The 23,755-nt window shown below is 36.6% G+C and overlaps 1 protein-coding gene across 1 annotated transcript in view; it reads right to left on the bottom strand.

The window, feature by feature from the left end:
* LRRIQ3 (leucine rich repeats and IQ motif containing 3) overlaps window positions 1-23,755 on the bottom strand; it is a 152,029-nt gene that overhangs the window by 102,979 nt on the left and 25,295 nt on the right. The window contains exon 7 of the mRNA XM_044001169.1: window positions 2,957-3,087. Within this exon, the coding sequence (XP_043857104.1) occupies window positions 2,957-3,087 (131 nt within the window). The remainder of the gene's footprint in view (window positions 1-2,956; window positions 3,088-23,755) is intronic.

The following is a 23,755-nucleotide window of genomic DNA, read 5'->3' as shown; positions in this document are numbered from 1 at the left end:
GCTTTGCTGCCAGGAGTATGGAGGTGGTAGTGATGGCGTTTGGGAATGGAGTGCTGAATGGGTTGGCATAAATTCATTTTTTACCTTCTTTCTGATTCTGAGAGTCCTAAACTTTAAAGTCAGCTTAAACTCGTTTATCTTTGATGCATGATTTCCATTTTGGAGAGATTTTCTGGATTGTGGGGATCAGAGAAAATGCCCAGGCTACCATACTGTTGGTCACTGGACCCAGAAGTTATCAGTTCTCTTCAGACCCTGATGGATAGTCCAGGACACTGAACCCAAAGGCATTGGGAATACTGTCACCATCAAGATCATTTATCCCCCTGCCAGCCCTCACCCTGGAAAGCAATCTTCATGGATATGCAGCCTAGCATCTGTTTTTGCAGGTGATGCAACTAGACTTACTCAATACTCAAAAAAAGAAGAAGAAAGTACTCAATCCAGGCATCACTGGCACTGTCAAATGGTCCAGTGTCGGATGTTATTTGATCAGTGGACCACCCAACAATACTAGCATTTATCTAGCATTTTAAGGTTTCCAAAGTGTTTTGTAACTTTTATCTCATTTGATCCTTGCAACAACCCTGAAAAATAAGGAATATATTTTTTTTTAATTCAGGAAACTGAGAAAGACAGAGGTTAAGTAACTTACCCAGGGAGGTAATATTTGAACTCAGGTCTTTCTGACTCCAAATTCAGTGTTGTTTCCAGTGTCTTAATGACTAGAGATTATATATTATAATCTGTCTTGCTGCTTGTATCCTAAGGAATTTTCCAACTGACTTGCTATCACATTATTCCCACCCTCTGACCCAATTATATCATTAGTAGGTCAATACACTAAAGAGATCAGAGAGAAAGAGATGAAAAGGATCCATGTATATAAAAATATTTATTATAACTCTTTTTGTAGTGGGAAAACATGGTAAACTAAGGTAGTGCCTATTAGAATTGTCCATAATTCTAGAGTTGCTGCAATTTATTTTGCTACCATTTTTCTTTTTCTTTTTTAAATATTTTACTATCTTATCATTAGTCCTATTTTCTTCCCACCATCATTCGCTGAAAACCAAACAAATCAAAACCCTTATAAAAAGTATATATAGCAAATCAAAGCAAAACAAATTCCAACACTGGTCTTGTCTGAAAATGTCATTCTGCATCCTAAGTCCATCAATTTTCTCTCAAGTGGTAGGAAGCATCAATGATTACTGGTCACCTAGAATTGTACTGATTAAAGTTTGTGAGTCTTTCAAAGCTATTTTTCTTGATATATTGCTGTCATTGTATTCAATTGTTTTCTTAATTATTAAGCATTCCCCAGTTTTTTTAAAAATAGTCTTTTGTCATGAGAAAGCTAATAAGCCTATCAACGGAGAGTTGACCTGAAGAGAGGACTCTTTGAAAGAAGGACTTTCCAAGCCCCATAGTACAAAGAATGCTGAGTAGTCACAATGAAACACTTTTCAGAATTTTGTGCCTCCTTATCTTTTACTCTACATTTGTGCCCACTCTTCTTATGTACATTTGTAGGAAAGTGAGCCCTGGGTCTGGGTAGGGGAAGGGTTTGAGAAGATGATTTGTTTTAACATTTTTACTACCTCATGTTATTAAGAGAATTTGGTAAGAGCCATTTGAATCTACTGTGTGATTGTGAAGTTGTTTTAGGGGTGTGAACATGTCACCTACTCCCTTGACCCTGTGAGTAACAGTCACCTTCTAGATTCCTCTCTGAGACTGTGAGTGTACATTTGCAAAGGAACCCAGAGAGGGTAATGCAAATAACAATGCTGACCAGAACAGAGCCAGTGAGGGAGACATACCCCACCCCAGCATTGTATGAAGACCCTATCTAGGTTGTCCTAAAAAACAACCAAAAAGCAGCACTCTTTGGGTAGAATCACTACACAATTGGTGAAATGACCAAGCTGGTATTATCAAGTCATCAGTTTTTCTCTATTTTCCACAAGGATACCATAAAAAGATTTACCACTCCCCTCAAAGTCCTAGAATCTAATAGACAGAGCTTCATCAATCCAAGTCCAGTGTACCTGAAACACAGTTGCCTTTACAACGTTCCTGATCATAGTGATCTAAGGAACCGCCTCAGTAAAGACTATTAGCATTTCCAGGTTGTGTAGCCTTCAGGGAGTCACTGAACCTGTCAGGGTCTCAGTTTCTTCACCTGCAAAATGAGAGGTTTGGACTAAAAGAAATCCAAGGCCCCTTTCAGCTCTCAGTCTGTAACCTTAGACAGACCTCCAGTTGCCAAAAGGGAATTCGTCACTTCCAAAGCAATTTAATCTCTCTACCGGGCGTCCTCACTTTAGATATCCTTACGTTAAGCCAAAGTCTCTTTCCCTTTGGCTTCTGACTGCTGGTCCTTGTTTTTGTTTTTCTCTCATGGTTTTCTCCCCATGGCATGACGAGCTTTCCAATATGTGAGTGTCCCTAGACCTTCTTTTCTTCAGAACAAAGATCTTCACTTGCTGAACTGATCTCCATAAACTCTAATAATCATTGAAACGTACAGTGGCTTTAGCTTTTGTTTGTTTCTTTGCCGGGCACATCTCCAATATGGCTCATAGAAAATAAACAAACAGCATCCTTTAAATGCAGTCCAGTCATCTCCACCCCATTTTCTATGTTTTCAGTCATTGCTGGAATTAAGTTATGTTTGTAGCCTTATCTGATCTCCCTGTCTAGCAACTCTATCACATATGGAAAGGGAATTATTCTTAGTAACCTCATATTGATGACAAACGATTACTCTTTACTTTTTAAAGTATTCATAAACCATTCTCTAAATAATCCCTTTTGTATTATATTGCTGATTAAAAATCAATTCTCCTTGTCAATAGTTTTCAGAATACCTTTTTTGATTTCCTTTGAAAATTAAGATAACAATCTTAAGATTTTAATATCTAAGTGTGTTTAAAAAAATAAAACATACCACATTCTCCTAGTCAAATGTCCACGTATCCATCTTTGGACTATCACAACTGGTGAATTGTGGGCAACAATTTTATTTATCTTTGAAATAATGCCATTCATCTGGCCCACCTCTTTTTCATAGTTTGTCCCCTATATAAAAGAAAAAAAAGGCTCAAAATGTGTTTCATTCATCAAGTTCTTAAAAGGCATTTTTAAGTATAATACTCAAATCATGGCGATAACTTTATTAGACATGGGTCTCTTACTGGAGGAAAAAACACATTAAATAACAGCATAGAGAAAGTTTATTTAAATTTAGTTAGAAGACAGAAAAATCAATGAAACTCAATTGGATTAATTCTGTCTTTGAAAAACAGGTTCCAGAAACATAATTGTATCTACCTCACTGTGACATATTTACCATAACCTGGTGGCCTGGCAAAAAGTGACCAGATGCTTGAGTTTGGCCGTGATGATCTTAGTTATTCATATCAAGTTCCTGACTGGTCTGAGACCCTGGTGAACTGTAGAGAAACTATGAAGTATGTGAAATTAATCTAGAAATTACTATGCCCATACTAACCTGGCATTTATATTGTGCTTCCTGTTCATGTGCCTCCTGGGTTTCCTTTCATTGGAATATGGCACAGTTTCTTGGCAAAACAAAATCTCTAACCCTCTTGAGAATTGTTATTCATCATTATTAATCTTCTCCAGAAGCCTTCCCACTCTAGTTATGGATAGCGGGGTATGATGAAATGAGAGCAACTGGCTCCTCCTATCTTCTTTTTGACCCCCATTTGATGACTTTGGCTAATGAGAAGTCTGGTCAATGACTCTTAAGCAATGATCTCAAGACAGATGCTAAAAATCTGATGTATTTTCACTGGGCAATCAGCAAAGTCACATTAAGATGCACTGATTAATTAAATATCCAAAATGCTAAAAAATGTTTTTATGGATAGTGATTTACTGAAATAAAATTAAATCCAGTTCATCATGCAGCTAATTATTTTATTTCATTGACAATTAGCAAACACTGACTGTTTTCTATGTGCCCTATTAGAAGCTAGAAAAACAAAGGAAGGCAATACTGCTCTCCCTGTCCTCAAGGAACCTCCATTCTAATCTGCAATGCAGCATCCAAGTATGCCCAAGACACACACAGAACAGGTCACCTCAAAGGTAAAGGCTCTAGCAGCTGCAAGAGTGCAGAAGGTCTTCCTGCAGGAGCTTGGACGTGGGCCATTTGGACAGAAGCTACAAGTTGGAGGTAAAGAGAAAGTTCCAGGCAGGGAGGAGATGTCCACGAAAAAGCTAGGGAGTCAGGAGATTGAGTGTGTTATGTGATAAATGACAAAGGGTCAGAGAAGCTGGACTCTTCAGTGTGTGGAGGGGAACTAAGTATGAAAACAAAAAGTAGTTAAGTAGGGTGGATGTGAAGGAACTGAGGGTAATAGGAACCACTCAAGTTTACTGAATATTGGGGAGGGAGGAGCATGAGGAATGGAGGGGAGGTGGCATTGATCAAGTCCATCTATGCTTTATGAAATCCTTTTGGCATCTGTGGAAGGGTGATCAGACTGGGGAGAGAGTGAGGCTGGAGATGTACCAGCAGGCTGTTGCAATAGTGCAGGCGTGAGGTGCTGAGGGCGCTGGGCATGTGAGCAGAAAGATGTACAGGAGACATTTTGTGGAGGAAGAAATGATAATATCTGATGACAGACTGCAAATGAGCAGTAAGTGAGAGTAAAATATTGAAGATGTCTCTCAGGTTATAAGCTTGTGCAGTGGGGACAGTGGTGGTGTCATTCACCATAAAGGGGAACTTCAGAAAAAGAGAGGCTTTGTTTTGGAGGGGCAGGGGGTCAACATAATGAATCCTGTTTTAGACATTTGAGATTCAAGATGCCTATGGGGTATCCAGTTCAAGATGTTTGAAAGGCAGGAGGTGGTGCAAGAGTGTAGTCCAGGAGAAGAACAAGGACTCTATATATTGATTTGGAATCATTTGCATAGAGATGACAATTGAACCCATAGGTACTGGTGAGATCACCAGGTGAGATAGGAAAGAAAGAAAAGAGTCCAGCATAGATCCTTGAGGGATGCAAAAAATACTGACGGAAATGTCATGAAAATATGTTTTATTCTTCTTCCTCTTCACCACCACCACCACTGCCATCACCATCACCATCTTAATAACCCTTAGAGAAAAGGTGTAGTCTTATGACTAGATAGATTTCCTCAAAGTTAAGAAGATTGATTCCAATAAAAGATAAACCACTAGCAAATTTTATTCCCTAAAAAGAAAACCAAATTACAATGCAGGAGAAATAAAAACAATTCTGAAGAGCTGTTTTGCAAAACTATATGCAAATAAAAACTATATGCAATTAAACTGATATGAATGAATATTTACAAAAAATATAAAGTCCCAATTAACCAAATAAGAAATAGAATACTTAAATAAAACTATCTTAGAAAAACAAATTAGACAAATAAAAACGTAATGCCAAAAAGTAAAAAAAGGAAAAAAGAAAGAAAGAAGAAAATAATCAAGAAAGAAAGAAAGAAAGAATCCTGGACCAAATGAATTTATAAGATAATTCTACCAAATACTGAAAGAACAATGAATTCTAATACTTTGTAAATTGTTCTTAAAAATAGGTAAAGAGGGGCAGCTAGATGGCGCAGTGGATAGAGCACCGGCCCTGGAGTCAGGAGTACCTGAGTTCAAATCCGGCCTCAGACACTTAACACTTACTAGCTGTGTGACCTTGGGCAAGTCACTTAACCCCAATTGCCTTACTAAAAAAAAAAAAAAAAAATAGGTAAAGAAGGAATCCTCCTGAAGTCCTTCTATGACTCAAACATGGTCTTAATATCTAAGCCAAGGAGACTCAAAACAGAGAAAGAAAACTATGGACAAATGTACGTACTGAATATTGATGAAAATGACTAATAAAATATTAGCAAAGATACGACAGCATTATAGTCTTCCCTTTAGGGTTAGCTCTCTGATAAAGAAATTCAATTGGCTTGTATTGATTTTATACCATGCATTCCATCATAACCTCAACCCTTTCTTCCCTCTCTGAACTTGCCTATTAAATTGAATGTATTTCTACATGAATCTTTGTGTGTTTGTGTGTGTACATATTTGACCTTCTTCAGTTGAGTTCATTTAAATGATGTCATCTCCCTGTTCACACCACATGCTTGTATCATATACTTTTATGGACCAATTACGAGAAATAATTACACCTCCTTCTTACTTGAGTGTTCCCAAATGTGTTCATTCTTACATACTCTTTTTTCTCTCTAAAAACCATCAAGACGGAACAAAACCAATCTTATCCACACTGAAACAGCACATACAGAGATACATGCAAATACAAGTATATGTATTTATATACATAAAAATATATACAGAGATAGTCAATAATGCTAGTATAGTAATACCAATGAAACTTTGCTGAAGATCCATAAATCTTTATATATTTGAAGATAATTATGATCACTTTTGTGAGAGAAATTGATGTGCTTTCTCCATTAGGATTTAGTTTACATAAGACAAAGGTCTTAATTTCATCTCTTTCAAATGACTAGAGGTAATAAAATAAGGCAGAAGAACTTTTTCAGGACCAATCATTGTGCTCCATATTTTCATCCAAAATTTAATACTTGAGCTCCTTGGTCTAAAACATTAGAGGATATTTTTTTCACATTTTTCCTTCCTTATAGAAAGTTGTGATTATTTGAATTCATGAGAACCTCAAAGCATCTTCAGAACTTACTATCCTCAAGGCAAAATTTAATGTTTGCTGAATATCTTTAACTAATGGTACACTTCAAAATTTAAATATGTACACACCCACACCCACACACACACACACATATATATATAGAGAGAGGGGGAGTATGCACACATATATTTATATATAGTACTGTCTTTAAACTATGTTACTGAATTTTTCTTCAGGGTAAAAAGCAATGGGATAAGATAGTGTGGGTTCATTTTCATTCAAAGGAATTGGATTTATTGATTTATTTCTAGAATAGATCAACAGTACTATGTTTATCAACTCCTGGACAAAAAAAGTGAAAATAAGTCTATGACTGGATACTACGGATGTGAGTTATATATACAAGACGGTGTGTGTGTGTGTGTGTGTGTGTGTGTGTGTGGACAGAGAGAGGAACAGAGATTAGATGGATATACATATAGATAATGGCCTAATATATACACCATTAGAAAGATAGATAGATGGCTAGCTATTGAGATGATGTAGATATAGATAGAAAGATTGAGATAGAGATAGAGTCAGAGATAAAGATAGAGAGATGCATATATATATATATATTTCTACAGGGCATCTAATTGGCACAGTGGATAGAGTGCCAGGCCTAGAGTCAGGAAGACTCACCTTGCTGAGTTCAAAACTGGCCTCACATAATTACTGGCTGTATGATCCTGGGTAAGTCACTTAACGCTATTTGCTTCAGTTTTCTCATCTGTAAAATGAGCTGGAGAAGGAAATGGAAAACCCTTCCAGTATCTTTGTGAAGAAAACCATAAATGCTGTAATGAAGAGTCAGACACGACAGAAAATGACTCAACAACATCTTTATCTATATACACACATAAGGATGTATTATAGCTATCCATCTGTGGTAACACAGTTGTAAGGTTTCTAACTTCTATACAATACTGACCAAATTTTCCATCCACTGTACAATAAGTGATACTAACATGTTAAAGCCATTGGATGAAAGATACTTACAAATGCTTTACAAAAAGCCAACTTTCCCTCACAATGCCCTTTGCAGTCTATCTTCTTTTGTAAGAGACGCAATAAACCAAACACAACAAGCAAGAAGGTTGATTAAGAAATCTGGTGACGGGCAGCTAGGTGGCGCAATGGATAGAGCACCGGCCCTGGAGTCAGGAGGACCTGAGTTCAAATATGGCCTTAGACACTTAACACTTACTAGCTGTGTGACCCTGGGCAAGTCACTTAACCCCAATTGCCTCATCAAAAAATAAAAAAAATAATAATAAAAATAAAAATAAATCTGGTGACTTGAGATCACACCAGTCTGTCTACCAAGTATTGATTGGCCTTGGAGTCAGAATATCTATAATCAAGTTCTGGCTTGGCTCCTAACCAGACAAACAATGTTGAAAAAAACCCTTGATACTTTGTGGGCCTCAGTTTGCTTATCTGCAAAAATAGGTCTCATAGTACGATATCTAACAGCACCTCTAAAACTAATACTTTTGGATTCTATTATTTTCTTGCTCTGTTATCACAAGACACCAACGATCTCAGCAGGTTTTGTAGAATAACTGTGGCACTTCTGAAAACACCAAACTTCACTTCCCTGCCACGTCCACTTCAATGTTCTCAGTGGAGATGCTATTTACAAGTAGAATTGCCCTGGAGCAGGGCCACGTTGACATCTCCCATATTCAAACAAAAGTATTATCGCGTAACTCCGGCGAATGCTTCTCTATCTGCTGTTGCCTTCTCTCTCTTCTTGCTCTTCCAGGATGCTGATACCTTCTTTTACAACTTCCATCTTTAATTGCTCCATCTGTACAATTAACTACAAATCATGGTAGACGCCTGTAAACCTAAACTCAGCATGTCAAAAATCCTCAAAGACAGGTCCTTTTTAGCAAGGGTGTTAATGTAATTCTCTAAGTCATGGGACCTTTAAAGTCTGTAATTATCCCTGACTTTCCCTGTTCTCCAAGACCCAGTAAATTTCTAAGGAACAATGATTATCCTTTCGTATTGTCTTATGAGCCAAACCGTCCTCTCCATTTCCATTGTTACTGCCTTCATTCAAGGCTCTATCAACATATCCCTGAATAATAACTTGTATTCTCTCTCCCTCTGTCTCTGTCTCTGTCTCTCTCTCTTCCCCCTCCCTAATCCATTCAACTATAGCCAGTTTAATCCCCATGAAACGTTCATTTGTCTTCATTACCCCACTACTCAAAATCTTCAATGCCTAAGAATGGGACCTAAGTTTCCTCAATTGGTATTGAAGACCCTTCACGTTGTGGCCTATGTCTACATTGACAGGAAAATAGGGACTCATGTTTTCTCCACAGGTCCCCACTTCTGACCTTCCCTATTATTGCCCAGGCCACCATAACCCTCCCATTCACCCAAGCTTTCCACCTCAATGGCAGCCTCAACTCCATATTCACCATTCCTCCACCTATCCCATCTGTTACCAAGTACTGTCATCTTTATCTGCACAAAATCCCTTGTCTATACCCCCTGATTTATACCCACCCAGCTGCAACCTGCGTGCCAGGCCTCATTAGCTCATACCTGGACTATCGCAATGATCTTGCAGTCGGTCTCCCTGCCTCAGATCTTTCCCCACTCACATCCATCATCCATTCAGCTGCAAACACACAGAGTTGGCCAGGTCAGACCCTTTGTTACTGAGCTCCAGTGGTTCCCCAGGAAATCTAGGACCAAACTCATCTGCTTCTTTAAAGCTCTTCATAACTAGGCCTCTTCCTGCCTTTCTAGTCTTCATCTATGTTACTTCAATCAAATACTCTGCTCCCTAACCACACTAGCTCCTCATTGCCCAAAACATGCCGACCCTGGGCCTGGTCCGGGACGCTCTCCCTATTGCCAAGCCTCCCGGACGCCTTCTCTTCCTTCCAGACGATGCTCAAGCATCTTCTTCTGCACAAAGTCTTTTCTGGTCTCCTCTGCAGCTGGTGCCCTCCCTCCCCAATGTCCCTGTATGTAGCGACCTCCCAGTGAGTCATTTATTCTGAACATACTCATATATATTCCATGGAAATAGAAACTTCCATCCTTTGTATTCGTGGTCTCAATTCTTTAGCGTACTGCTTAGCATAAAGCAGTTCTCTATTAAATGCCTGACGATCGATTGGCTGATTATTCTCCTAAGAAGAAAAAAAAATGTATTTTTAATAAAATAGAGGGCTTTCAAGCATTTCTGGAAAAAAGATTAGAATTGAGCAGAACCTTTGACATTTCAACCCAGGAATCTACTGTAACTGTCAGTGATTCAATGTTGATGGACTGTTTACATTCTAATAGAGGGAGAGGAGGTAAGTGCTGCTTCTGATTCCCAACATCCTTATGCACACATGGAGTGAGAAAAAAAAGATGAACACAGAGAGACTGGTGCTGACTTTGTTCCATTTGATGGCTTTGAGAGAGAAAAAAGGGAGGCGGAAAGGAAGAGATTAGGAAAGATATGAGTAGGAAGGACAAATAATTTTTTCTTATGCTTGTGTAGAAGAAGAGCAGATAGATATGTTGTGTTGAAAATAATGACTATAGATATCAGTTTTGCATAAGCATATTATCAATTTATCAATATCATGGCAATAAAGGACTGACCATACGTCTCCCCAACTTCTCATAGTCTCAGGCCAAGGATAGAGAAAATAGGGAGAGAGCTTCAGCATGCCAGTTCGCATGAGTAGGAGAAAAGCCCCAGAATATCCACGTGGTCTCCCAGAGAGATACAGTTATGTGGCTTCGAGGAGACCCAAGAGAAAAAGTGAGCAAAATAGAGACCATGTGATCTCAGAGAGCCAAGGAACCAATGAGAGTGAAACAGATACCATGTGGTCTCAGAGAACCAAGATAGCCCCGGAAGACGTCCCAGAAGCCCTTGTGTGGCATTTTCCAAGGGTTTTTATCTTCTTTTGATAGAGGCAGGTCATTATACATTGATCAAAGGAAATTGGTTCATTATACATCAAACAAATCTAATTTGGTAGTATCATTCAATTATTGGTTGGCATGACTCAGAGGTAGGAATCAATGAAAAAATGTGAAGGTAGGTAGCCCAGAAGTACCCAATTTAAAACTATGTTACAGTGGTAATCATCAAAACAATCCAGTACTGACTAATAGAGTGGTATATCAGGGAAATATATGACATATGCAATACACACTAGCACATGACCCACAGTAATATTATTTTTGATAAATCCAAAGATCTAAGCTCTTTGCACAAAAACTCAGTATTTGACAATAATTACTTGGAAAACTGGAAAGCAATTTGGCAGGAACTAGGTATAGACCAACATCTTGCACCCAAAGAAAACCAAAATGGGTACAAGATTTAGACACAGAGGGACGGGGTGAAAGGAGAGAGAAAAGTATAAACAAGGGTAAAATAGGATGGAGGGAAATACACAGTTAGTAATCATAATTGTGAATGTGAATGGGATGAACTCTCCCATAAAATGGAAGCAGATCGCAGAGTAGATAAAAAACCAAAATCCTACAATATGTTGTTTACAAGAAACACATCTGAAGCAGAGATATACACACAGAGTAAAGGGAAAAGGCTGAAGAAGAACATATTTGCTTCGGCCGAAGCTAAAAAAAAAAAAAAAAGGCAGGGGAAGCAATCCTTATTTCAGAAAAAAAGCAAAAATAGATCTAATCAAAAGTGATAAGGAAGGAAACTATATTTTGCTAAAAGGTACCATAGACAAAAAAGTAATATAAATAGTAACTTGTATGCACGATGTGGTATAGCATTTGAATTCTTAGAGAAGGTAAGTGAGTTACAGGAAGAAACAGACAGCAAAACTATACTGGTGGAGGATCTCAACCTCTTCTTCTCAGAACTAAACAAATCTAAACACAAAATGAATAAGAATGAAGTTACGGTGGTGAAGAAAATGGCAGAAAGCAGGCACAGACCAACATCTCACACCACACACCAAAGTACGGTCAAAATGGATGCGTTATTTAGGCATAAAGAGGGACACCATAGGCAGATTAGAAGAGGAAGGAATAGATGACCTAGGAGATCTGTGGAAGAAGAATTTATGACCAAACGAGAGATAAAGAACATTACAAAATGCAAAATAGATCATTTTGATTACATTAAATTAAAAGGGTTTTTTGGCAAAAACAAAACCAATGCAACCAAACTTAGAAGGAAAGCAGAAAGCTGGGAAACACTCTTAACAGACAGTGTTTCTGATAAAGGTCTCATTTCTTAAATATATAGAAAAGTGAGTCAAAATTACAAGAATACACATCATTCCCCAATTGAGAAATGGTCAAAGGACAAATCAAAGCTATCTATTGCCATGAAAAAAGGTTCTAAATCACTATTGATTAGAGAAATGCAAATTAAAAGAATTCTGAGGTACCAACTCACACCTATCAGATTGTCTAATATGACAAAAAAAAAATAATAAATGTTGGAGATGTGGAAAAAATTGAAACACTACTAATGCATTATTGGTAGAGTTGTAAACTGATCCAACCATTTTGAAGAGCAATTTGGAACTATGTCCAAAGGATAATGTGGCTATTCATACCCTTTGACCCAGTAATACCACTACTACTAGTAATGCCACTTAATAAGATTAAGATTATCCCTGGGGAAGCTAGGTGGTACAGTGGATAAAGCACCAGCCCTGGATTCAGGAGGACCTGAGTTCAAATCCGGCCTCAGACACTTGACAGTTACTAGCTGTGTAACCCTGGGCAAGTCACTTAACCCTCATTTGTCCCACAAAAATAAATAGATAGGGGGGCGGAGCCAAGATGGCGGAGAGGAAGCAGCAAGCTGCCTGAGCTCTCCTTCTGTTCCCTCAAAATGAACATTAAATCAAGCCTCTGGACAGATTCTGAAACTACAGAACCTGCAAAGAGACAGAGAGACACAGTCCTCCAACCAGAGATAATTTAGAAGACTTCAGGAAAAAGTCGATCTGACTCAGGCAAAAGGGAGGCCCAGCGCAGGGCAGCAACCCAGCGCCGAGGGGGTCGGGGCAAGTCAGCAGGAGCTGCGGGCCACAGCCGAACAACTGAGGCCCCTGGAACATGGTTCAAAAATCTGGTGGCCAAGAAGGACAGTGGAAAAACCTACCTGCACTGGCCGAGAGGGCCACGAACGGGTCAGGCAGGATCAGACGCCGGGGTCCGGCACCTGGCTGGACGAGCACAATCAGACAGGAACTGCAGGGTGGGGGATCTCCACACACCATAAAGGCCTCAGAGTAAAAACCCGGTCACACAGCACCTATAACCCTGCACAAGAAGCCCAAAACAGGGACCCTGGTGCCCCCAGAGCAGACCTCAACTTAAAAAATAAATAAATAAGCTGCAATAATGAGTAAGAAGCAAAAAAGAGCCCTCTCCATTGAGAGCTTCTGTATCAAGAGGGAAGAAGCCAACACAAACTCAGATGAGGACAATAGCCTCAAATTGTCTACATCTGAAGCCTCACAAGGGAAGGTGAATTGGTCTCAAGAACAAAAAGCCTTCCTGGAAGAGCTCAAAAAGGATTTTAAAAATCAATTGCAAGAGATAGAAGAAAAAATGGGGAGAGAAATGAAAGCAAAACAAGAAAACTATGAAAAAAGAATCAGCAGCTTGGAAAAGGAAGCACATAATCTCACTGAAGAAAACAATACCTTAAAAAATTCATCTGGCCAAATGGAAAAAAAGGTGCATAATCTCACTGAAGAAAACAATGCCTTAAAAATTAAAGTGGGACAGTTGGAAGATAAGGAGTCCATGAGACACCAGGAATCAGTCAAGCAGAATCAAAAAAATGAAAAAATAGAAGAAAATGTGAAATACCTCATTGGAAAGACAACTGATCTGGAAAACAGATCAAGGAGAGACAATTTGAGAATCATTGGACTGCCTGAAAGCCATGACCAGAAAAAGAATCTAGATACCATATTCCAGGAAATTATTAAGGAGAACTGCCCTGATATCATAGAATCAGAGCATAAAATCATCATTGAAAGAATCCACTGATCACCTCCTGAAAGAGACCCCAAAAGGAAAACTCCAAGGAATATTGTAGCCAAATTCCAGAATTATCAGGTGAAGGAGAAAATACTCCAAGCAGCCAGAAAGAAGCAATTTAAATATCATGGAGCCACAGTCAGGATTGCTCAGGACCTGGCAGCTTCAACATTAAAGGACCGCAAGGCTTGGAATATGATATTCCGGAAGGCAAAGGAGCTTGGATTGCAGCCAAGAATCTATCACCCAGCAAAAATGTGCATTTTCTTTTAGGGGAAAAGATGGACATTTAATGACATTGGGGACTTTCGATCTTTCCTGGTGAAAAGACCAGAACTGAATAGAAAATTCGATCTCAACATACAAGACTCAAGAGAAGTTTAAAAAGGTAAACAGAGGGGGAAAAATGGTTACCCTATTAGGTTAAACTGTTTATATCCCTACACAGGAAGATAATACTCATAACTCTTAAGAACTGTAAATGTATTTGGGCAGAGAGAAGGACTTTATGTAGAGGGTATAAATATAAATTGTCTTTGATGTGATGATACAAAAGAATTAAGGGGATAAAAAGGGAGTCTATGGGGAGGAGAGGAAAGGGGAGGTGGAAGGGGATGAATTATATCATATGAAGAGGTGGAAAAAAAAAAACCTATTACAATAGAGGGAAAGAAAGGAGGGGGGAACATGGTTTCAACCCTATTCTCATTAGATTTGACTCAAAGAGGGAATAACATATACGTTCATTGGGATAAAGAAACTTAACTCATTCTTTAGGGAAGCAAAAGGGGAAGGGAAAGGGGGGCGACTGATAGAAGGGAGGACAAAAGCAAGGGAGAAAAGGGTAAAGAAAAGAGAGGGGGGTGATAAAAAGGGAGGGCAGATTGGGGGAGGCAGGGGTAAGAAGTAAAATGTCGGTGAGGAGGAATAGGGTGAAAGAAGGGGGGAAAGTACAAAGGGGGTAAATAGAATGGAGGGGAATAGACAGTCAGTAATAATAACTGTGAATGTGAATGGGATGAAATCTGCTATAAAACGGAAGCGAATTGCAGAGTGGATTAAAAACCAGAATCCTACAATATGCTGTTTACAAGAAACACATTTGAAGCAGAGAGATACACACAGACTAAAAGGCTGGAGCAGAATATATTATGCCTCAGCTAAAGTAAAAAAGGCAAGGGTAGCAATCCTTACCTCAGACAAAGTGCAGGCAAAAATAGATCTCATTAAAAGAGATAAGGAAGGAAATTACATCTTACTTAAAGGTACTATAGATAATGAAGTTATATCAATATTAAATATGTATGCGCCAAGTGGTATAGCATCCAAGTTCTTAGAGGAGAAGTTAAATGAGCTACAAGAGGAATTAGACAGTAATACTATACTAGTGGGGGATCTGAATCTCCCCCTCTCAGAATTAGATAAATCTAGCCAAAAAATAAATAAGAAAGAAGCGAAAGAGGTGAATAGATTATTAGAAAAGTTAGACATGATAGATGTCTAGAGAAAACTGAATGGGGATAGAAAGGAATATACCTTTTTCTCAGCAGTACATGGCACATTTTCAAAAATTGACCATGTATTAGGGCACAAAAACATCATAGTCAAATGTAGAAAGGCAGAAATAGTAAATGCATCCTTTTCAGATCATGATGCAATAAAAATTACATGTAAGAAAGAGCCAGGGAAAAGTAGAATGAAAATCAATTGGAAACTAAATAATATCATTCTAAAGAATAAATGGGCCAAACAAGAAATCATAGAAACAATCAATAACTATATCCAAGAGAATGACAATAATGAGACAACATACCAAAATCTATGGGATGCAGCCAAAGCAGTGCTTAGGGGAAAATTTATAGCTCTAAATGCTTATATGAATAAAACAGAGAAAGAGGAGATTAATGAATTGGGCATGCAACTTAAAAAGCTAGAAAAAGAACAAATTAGAAATCCCCAATTAGACACTAAATTAGAGATCCTGAAAATTAAAGGAGAAATTAATAAGATTGAAAGCAAAAAAACTATAGAATTAATCAATAAAACTAAGAGCTGGTTTTATGAAAAAACCAATAAAATAGATAAAATATTGGTTAATTTGATTAAAAAAAAGAAAACCAAATTACCAGTATCAAAAATGAAAAGGGTGATGTTACCACCAATGAAGTAGAAATTAAATCAATAATTAGGAATTATTTTGCCCAACTGTATGCCAATAAATTTGACAATCTAAATGAAATGGATGAATATTTACAAAAATACAAACTGCCCAGGTTAAATGAAGAGGAAATAAAATCCTTAAATAAACCCATATTAGAAAAAGAAATTGAACAAGCTATTAATGAACTCCCTAAGAAAAAATCCCCAGGGCCAGATGGGTTTACGGGTGAATTTTACCAAACATTTAAAGAACAATTAATTCCAATATTATACAAATTATTTGGAAAAATAGGTGAAGAAGGAGTTCTACCAAATTCGTTTTATGACACAAATATGGTGGTGATACCAAAACCAGGCAAAGCAAAAACAGAGAAAGAAAATTATAGACCAATTTCCCTAATGAATATTGATGCTAAAATCTTAAATAAGATATTAGCAAGGAGATTACAGCAAGTGATCACCAGGATAATACACTATGACCAGGTGGGATTTATACCAGGAATGCAGGGCTGGTTCAAAATCAGGAAAACTATTAACATAATCAACCACATCAATAAGAAAACCAACCAAAATCATATGATTATCTCAATAGATGCAGAGAAAGCTTTTGACAAAGTACAGCACCCATTCCTAATAAAAACACTAGAGAGTTTAGGAATAGGGGGAGCTTTTCTTAGAATAATAAACAGTATCTACCTAAAGACATCAGCAAGTATTATATGCAATGGAGATAAATTAGAGGCCTTCCCAATAAGATCAGGGGTGAAACAGGGATGTCCATTATCACCCCTATTATTTAATATTGTCCTAGAAATGTTAGCTTTAGCAATCAGAGAAGAGAAAGGAATTAAAGGAATTAGAATAGGCAAGGAGGAAACAAAACTATCACTCTTTGCAGATGATATGATGGTATACTTAAAGAATCCTAGAGAATCAACTCAAAAATTACTTGAAACAATTAACAACTTTAGCAAAGTAGCAGGATATAAAATAAATCCACATAAATCATGAGCATTTCTATACATGACCAACAAAGTCCAGCAGCAAGAGATAGAAAGAGAAATTCCATTTAAAGTAACGGTAGATAATATAAAATACTTGGGAGTCTACTTGCCAAGACAAACTCAGGAACTCTATGAACACAACTACCAAACACTCTTCACACAAATCAAATCAGATCTAAATAATTGAAAAGATATCAATTGCTCATGGATAGGCAGAGCTAATATAGTAAAAATGACAATACTGCCTAAATTAATTTACTTATTCAGTGCCATACCAATCAGACTACCTAAAATTTATTTTATACAGCTAGAGAAAATAATAACAAAATTCATCTGGAAAAACAAAAAATCAAGAATATCCAGGGAAATAATGAAAAAAAATTCACAGGAAGGTGGGGTAGCGGTACCAAACCTGGAGCTTTACTATAAAGCGGCAGTCATCAAAACTATCTGGTACTGGCTGAAAAATAGAGTGGTAGATCAATGGAATAGGCTAGGCACAGGAAATGCAGTAGTAAATGACACTAGTAATGTAGTGTTTGATAAACCCAAAGACTCCAGCTTCTGGGATAGGAACTCAGTATTTGACAAAAACTGCTGGGAAAAATGGCAGATAATATGGCAGAAATTAGGCATAGACCAACATCTTACACCTTATACTAAAATAAGGTCAAAATGGATACATGATTTAGACATAAGAGGTGATACCATAGGTAAATTAGGAGAGAAAGGAATGGTCTACCTATCAGATCTTTGGAAAGGAAAACAGTTTTTGACCAAACAAGAGATAGAGTATATTATAAAATGCAAAATGGATGATTTTGATTATATTAAATTAAAAAAATTTTGTACAAACAGAAGCAATGCATCCAAAATTAGAAGTAGGCAGAAAGCTGGGAAACAATTTTTGAGGCCAGTGCTTCTGATAAAGGCCTCATCTCTAAAATATATATGGAACTAAATCAAATTATAAGAATCCAAGTCATCCCAATTGAGAAATGGTCAAAGGATATGAACAGGCAGTTTTCTGATGAAAGAAACCAAAGCTATCTATCCCCATATGAAAAATGCTCTAAATCTCTAATGATTAGAGAGATGCAAATAAAAACAACTCCTGAGGTTCCACCTGACACCTATCAGATTGGCTAAAATGACAAAAAAGGAAGATAATAAATGTTGGAGAGGCTGTGGGAAAATGGAACACTAATCCATTGGTTGGTGGAGCTGTGAGCTGATCCAGCCATTCTGAGAGCAATTTGGAATTATGCCAAAGGGCAATAAAAGCTGTGCATACCCTTTTGACCAGCAATTCCACTTTAGGTCTTTTGCCCAAAGAAATCATGGAAGGGGGAAAGGGGACCCACATGTACAAAAATATTTATAGCTGCTCTTTACGTGGTAGCAAGGAATTGGAAGTTGAGGGGGTTCCCATCAATTGGGGAATGCTGGACATAGTGTGGTAGATGAATACAATGGAATACTATTGTGCTGTAAGAATGATGAGCAGGAGGAGTTCAGAGAAACCTGGAGGGTCTTGTGTGGGCTCATGATGAGTGAGATGAGCAGAACCAGAAGAACATTGTACACAGTATCATCAACTTGAGTGTTGAGCCTACTGTGATGACTAGATTCTGTCTCACCAATGCAATAGTACAGAAGATTTCCAGGGAAACTCATGATAGAAGAGGATCTCCAAAATCCAAGAAAAAAAAAGAACTTTGGGAGTATAGATGCTGATTGAACCATACTAATTTCTTTGTTTTGGGTGCTGTTGTTTTTTTTTTTTCTATTTTAAGGTTTTGCATCACTGCTCTGATTCTTTCTCTTGTAACAGGATAATGCAGAAATAGGATTAATGTTATTATGTGTATATATATTGTGGTGTGTATATAGATATAACTATATCAGATTACCTGGCTGTCTAGGGGAGGGGGGACAGAGGGAGGGAGGGAGAAAAATCTGAATTTGTAAAGCTTGTATAAACAAAAGTTGAGAATTATCTTTACATGTAATGGAAAAAATAAAATACCTTATATGTAGTTAAAGGAAAAAAAAGTGCTCCAAATCATTGTTGATTAGAGAAATGCAAATTAAAACAACTGTGAGGTACAGACTGGCTAATATAACAGAAAAGGGAAATCACGAATGGTGGAGAAGATGTGGATAAACAAGTATCCTAATGCACTACTGGTGGACTTATGAAATGCTCCAAACATTCTGGAGAGCAATTTGGAACAATGCTATAAACCTGTGCACACCTTTTGGATCCAGCATATTACTACTAGGGTCTGTATCCCAAGAAACAATTCAAAGAAAAAAAGACACACACACAGAGAAGCTCTTTTTGGGCTGTCAAAGAATTGGAAATTGAGAGGATGCCTATCATTTAGGGAATGGTTAAGCAATTTGTATTATATGATTGTGATTGAATACTATGTGCTAGAACAAAGGAGCAGAATGTTGTCAGAAAAATTTGAAAAGACTTATAAGAACTAATGCAAAAGTAAAGTGAATAGAACCAGTAGAACATTGTAAATACAACAGCCGTATTTTATGATGATCAACCATGAATGACTTAGCTATTTTTAGCAATACAATTCAAAGAATTCTGAAGGACTGGAAAACACTATCTACCTCCAGCGAAAGAACTTATGGCATATGAATGCAGATTGAAAGGAGGAAAGGAAGTGGGAATATCAAATGAGACGAGGGGATCAGGGGTTGAGGGAACAGAGCCAAGTGATAAAAGTATCACGTAAAAAAGATTAGAATTAAGAAACTAAAGGAAGTAAGGGGGGAAATTGTATTTATAGCTGAAAAGAGAAATTTGTAACCTAAAAAAAATAACAATTGTAGTGATGGATGGGAGAATATATAAACATATCTCTTATACCTCTTTAAATGTGAATGAACTAAACAATCCAATAAATGAAAAACAGTGAAAGGATTGAATGAGATAAAAGAAGCCCTACAATCTCTTACTTACAAGAATCTCATTTAAAAAGAAAAATATACAAAAAAAACTGAAGAAAAGGAAAAATAATTTACTATGCATAAAATTAATTTTGAAAGTAGGAGTCACCATTGTGTGTGTTGAAAAAGAAAAACAAACATTCAAAAATTTTAAAAAAAAGTATAAACAAGGAAACTATATAATGCTAGGTGCAGTTAGGTAGCACAGTAGATAGAATGCCAGCCTGAAGTCAGGAAGTTCAAATCTGGCCTCAGACACTTACTAGCTGTGTGACCCTAGACCTGTTTGCCTTAATTTTCCTCATTTGTAAAATGAGGTGGAAAAGGAAATGGCAAAACAGTACAGATTCGTTGCCAAAAAAAAAAACCCCCAAAAACAAAAAAAAAACCCCAACAAACCCAAAAATGTGGCAATGAATAGTCAGAGGCAATTCTACAATAAATATACTCACTGGAACCATAGACAGCAAACAATCAATAGTATTGAATTTATAAGCTCTAAATGCCTTAGTATCCAAATGCCTAAAGGAAACATTACGGATCTTGAAGAAATATAGACATTAACAACAATATGACAGGAGACTTAAATACCCTTCTGTCAGTTTTGGATAAGGTGAACAGAAAGATTAAAGAAAGGAGAAAATATGGAAGAAAAGTTTTTTCTGAAGAAATTAGAGTTAAAAGGCTTAATATGTCTTCTAACTGGGACAGCAAAAAATATACCTTATTTCTCTATATCTCATGACATTTTTACAAATATTGGCCATATACTAGGGCAGAGAGATATTTGAAAATAAACATAAAGAGGCAAAAATAATTAATACCTCCTCATAGACTATAACAAAAACAAAAATAGAAATTTGTTTTAGGGCCATAAATATAAACACAGAACCAAATGGGAACTTGACAACCAATCCTCAATAATAAAGTAGTCAAAGAACAAATCATAAAAAATAAAAATGAAAAACTATGTAAAAGGAAATGATCATAATGAAACAACATATAAAAATTTGGGAATGCAGATAAAGCAGTTATCAGGGAAATTTTATCCTTATATACATATATTAACAAAATAGATAAAAGAATTATTTGAATATACATTTTAAAGTTTGAAAATCAAAAAACAAACAAGCCTAAGTACAAAAGAGAAGATATCAACAATTCAGAGGGAAATAGAAGAATTAATTGAAAACCAAAAAAAAAAAAAAAAGCCAAGAAAGAAAGAAAGAAAGAGAAGAAAAGAAAGGATAAAACTAAAAGCTGATTCTTTGAAAAGACCAAGAAAATTTATAGATTCTTAGTTAATGTAATAAAGAGACCAGAAAATCAAATAAAAAAAATAACAAATGAGCAAGGTGCAATCACAACAAAACTAAAAGAAATAAAAAGAATAATAAGAATGTATCATTTACAGTTAAATGCAATATTAACGGGGGCAGCTAGATAGCACAGTGGATAAAAAGCACCAGCCCTGGATTCAGGAGTACCTGAGTTCAAATCCGGCCTCAGACACTTGACACTTACTAGCTGTGTGACCCTGGGCAAGTTACTTAAAACCCCATTGCCCCCCAAAAAAAAAAAAATAGCTATATGAACATTATATGCTAAGAAAACCAAACAAACAAAAGAAATAGAGGAATATTTTCAAAAATATAAAATATGCAAATTATTAAGAGACAAGATAGAGACCTAAAATAACACAATTTCAGAAAGGGAAGTAGATCTAGCCATAAAAGGAAAAAAGTCCTGTTCCTAATGGATTCAAAGAAGAATTCTGTGAAGGTTGTTTTGTTTTTTTTTCCCCCCAATCTTAATGGTATTTGTTTTCTAGTTACATGTAAAGATTAGTTTTCACAACATTTTTCAACATTTGTTTTGATAACAATTTTCTTCCTCCCTTGTTTCCTTCCCCCATCCCCAGACAGAAAGAAATCTGATATAGCTTATATACGTACAATTGTGAAGCTTTTAAAGAACATAATTGGCAAATTATTCTCAAAAATCAACAAAGAAAGCACTTTACCAGAATACTTTTTGTGAAGCAAATATAGTCCTAAAACCTAGATCAGAGAATGATAAAACACAGAATGGAAATTATAGATCAATATCATTAGTGAACATTGAGTCAAAAAATTTTAAACAAAATCTTATCAAACAGTCTACAGTGATTTATCCAGAAAATCACTCATCATGATCAAATGGGATTTATATCAAGGATGCAAGGTTGTTTCAGCATGAGAAGAATAATCAACATAATTAATCACATTTAAAACCAAACCATCCAAAAGCATATGAATATCTCAATAAATGCAGAAAAATCAATGAGAAAGTACAACACCCTTTTACATTTAAAAAATTGTCAAGTATAGCCATAGGACCATTTAATATCATAAAAGGAACATCTATAACCAAAAGCAATGGTCATATGTAATGAAGATACACTAGAATCTTTTCCAATAAATATTGGAATGAGCAGGGATGCCACACTCCTCACTATTTTTTGATATAGTTCAGGAAATAGTAGCAATGGCAAATAAAACAGAAAGGAATGAAATTAATAAAAGTAGGCAAAGGTTCATAAAAGTATCCTGTTTTCTGGCAATATGATGGTTTACTTAGAAATCCTAGAAAATATACAAAAATATTCATTGAAAGAATAGCTTCAAGAAAATTGCAGACTACGAAATAAATCTTCAAAGATTAACAGTATGTCTACTTAATAATAACTAAACATTGGGGCAGCTAGGTGGTGCAGTGGATAGAGCACTGGCCCTGGAATCAGGAGTACCTGAGTTCAAAACTGGCCTCAGACACTTAACACTTACTAGCTGTGTGACCCTGGGCAAGTCACTTAACCCCAATTGCCTCACTAAAAAAAAAATAGTAATAATAATAACTAAACACAAGAAGCAATAATAGGAAGGAAAATGCCATTCCAAATAGCTCCAAAGTACATAAACTACATGGGATCACCCTCCAAAAGCACACAAAATCTTATATAAGTTAAATTTAAAAACTGCTCCTTTAAAGAAATTAAGACTTAAACAGCTGGAGGAATATTCAGTGTTCATTGCTAGGTTGTACCAATTAAAATGAGACTACTACCAAAATTAATTTCCACACTTAATGCATACTAATCAGATTACCAAAGAGATACTTTAGAGAATTTAATAAATAATAATGAGATTCATTTGAGAAAACAAAAGATCTAGAATAACAAGGGAAATCATGAAAAGAAGGTAGTCAAAGAAATAGCACTTCCAGAGTTTCAAGCTATATTATAAATAGCAGTCATCAAACATCTCATATTGGTTAAACAGAGATAGAGATTAATGGAACAGATTAGATAAGAGAGTTCAATAGAGCCCCCAACTTAGTGTTTGATAAAGTTAGGAGAAACATAAAATACCTGGGGGAAAACTCCCTATTTGATTAAAAACCATGGGGAAAACTGGAAAGCAGTCTGACAGAAATGAGGCTTAGACCGATGGCAGCAGCCACACTTCACAGTGCATTCCACATCGACACAGTACTTTAACATTGAAGATCACACAATAAAAGAAATGAGAAAATAAATAGATCATGAACCACTCCCAGATACGGGTAGGGACTGTATTCTTAACCACATAGAGACATAGAGGCAATTACAATGGATTAAATAGATAATTGATTATCTTTAACTGAAAAGCTTCTGCACAGACCACTTCAAGGCATCTAATATTAGAAGGTAGGCAGAGGCAACTAGGTACCCAGTGGATAGAGCACCAACCCTGGATTCAGGAAGACCTGAGTTCAAATTTGGCCTCAGGCACTTGACACTTACTAGCTGTGTGACCCTGGGCAAGTCACTTAACCCCAATTGCCTCACTAAAAAAA

Source organism: Dromiciops gliroides, chromosome 4 (assembly GCF_019393635.1).
Source record: "Dromiciops gliroides isolate mDroGli1 chromosome 4, mDroGli1.pri, whole genome shotgun sequence".
In the NCBI taxonomy this organism is placed as follows: Eukaryota; Metazoa; Chordata; class Mammalia; order Microbiotheria; family Microbiotheriidae; genus Dromiciops; species Dromiciops gliroides.
Note: the sequence above shows the minus strand (reverse complement) of the source record. Positions and strands in the feature narration are given on the sequence as shown.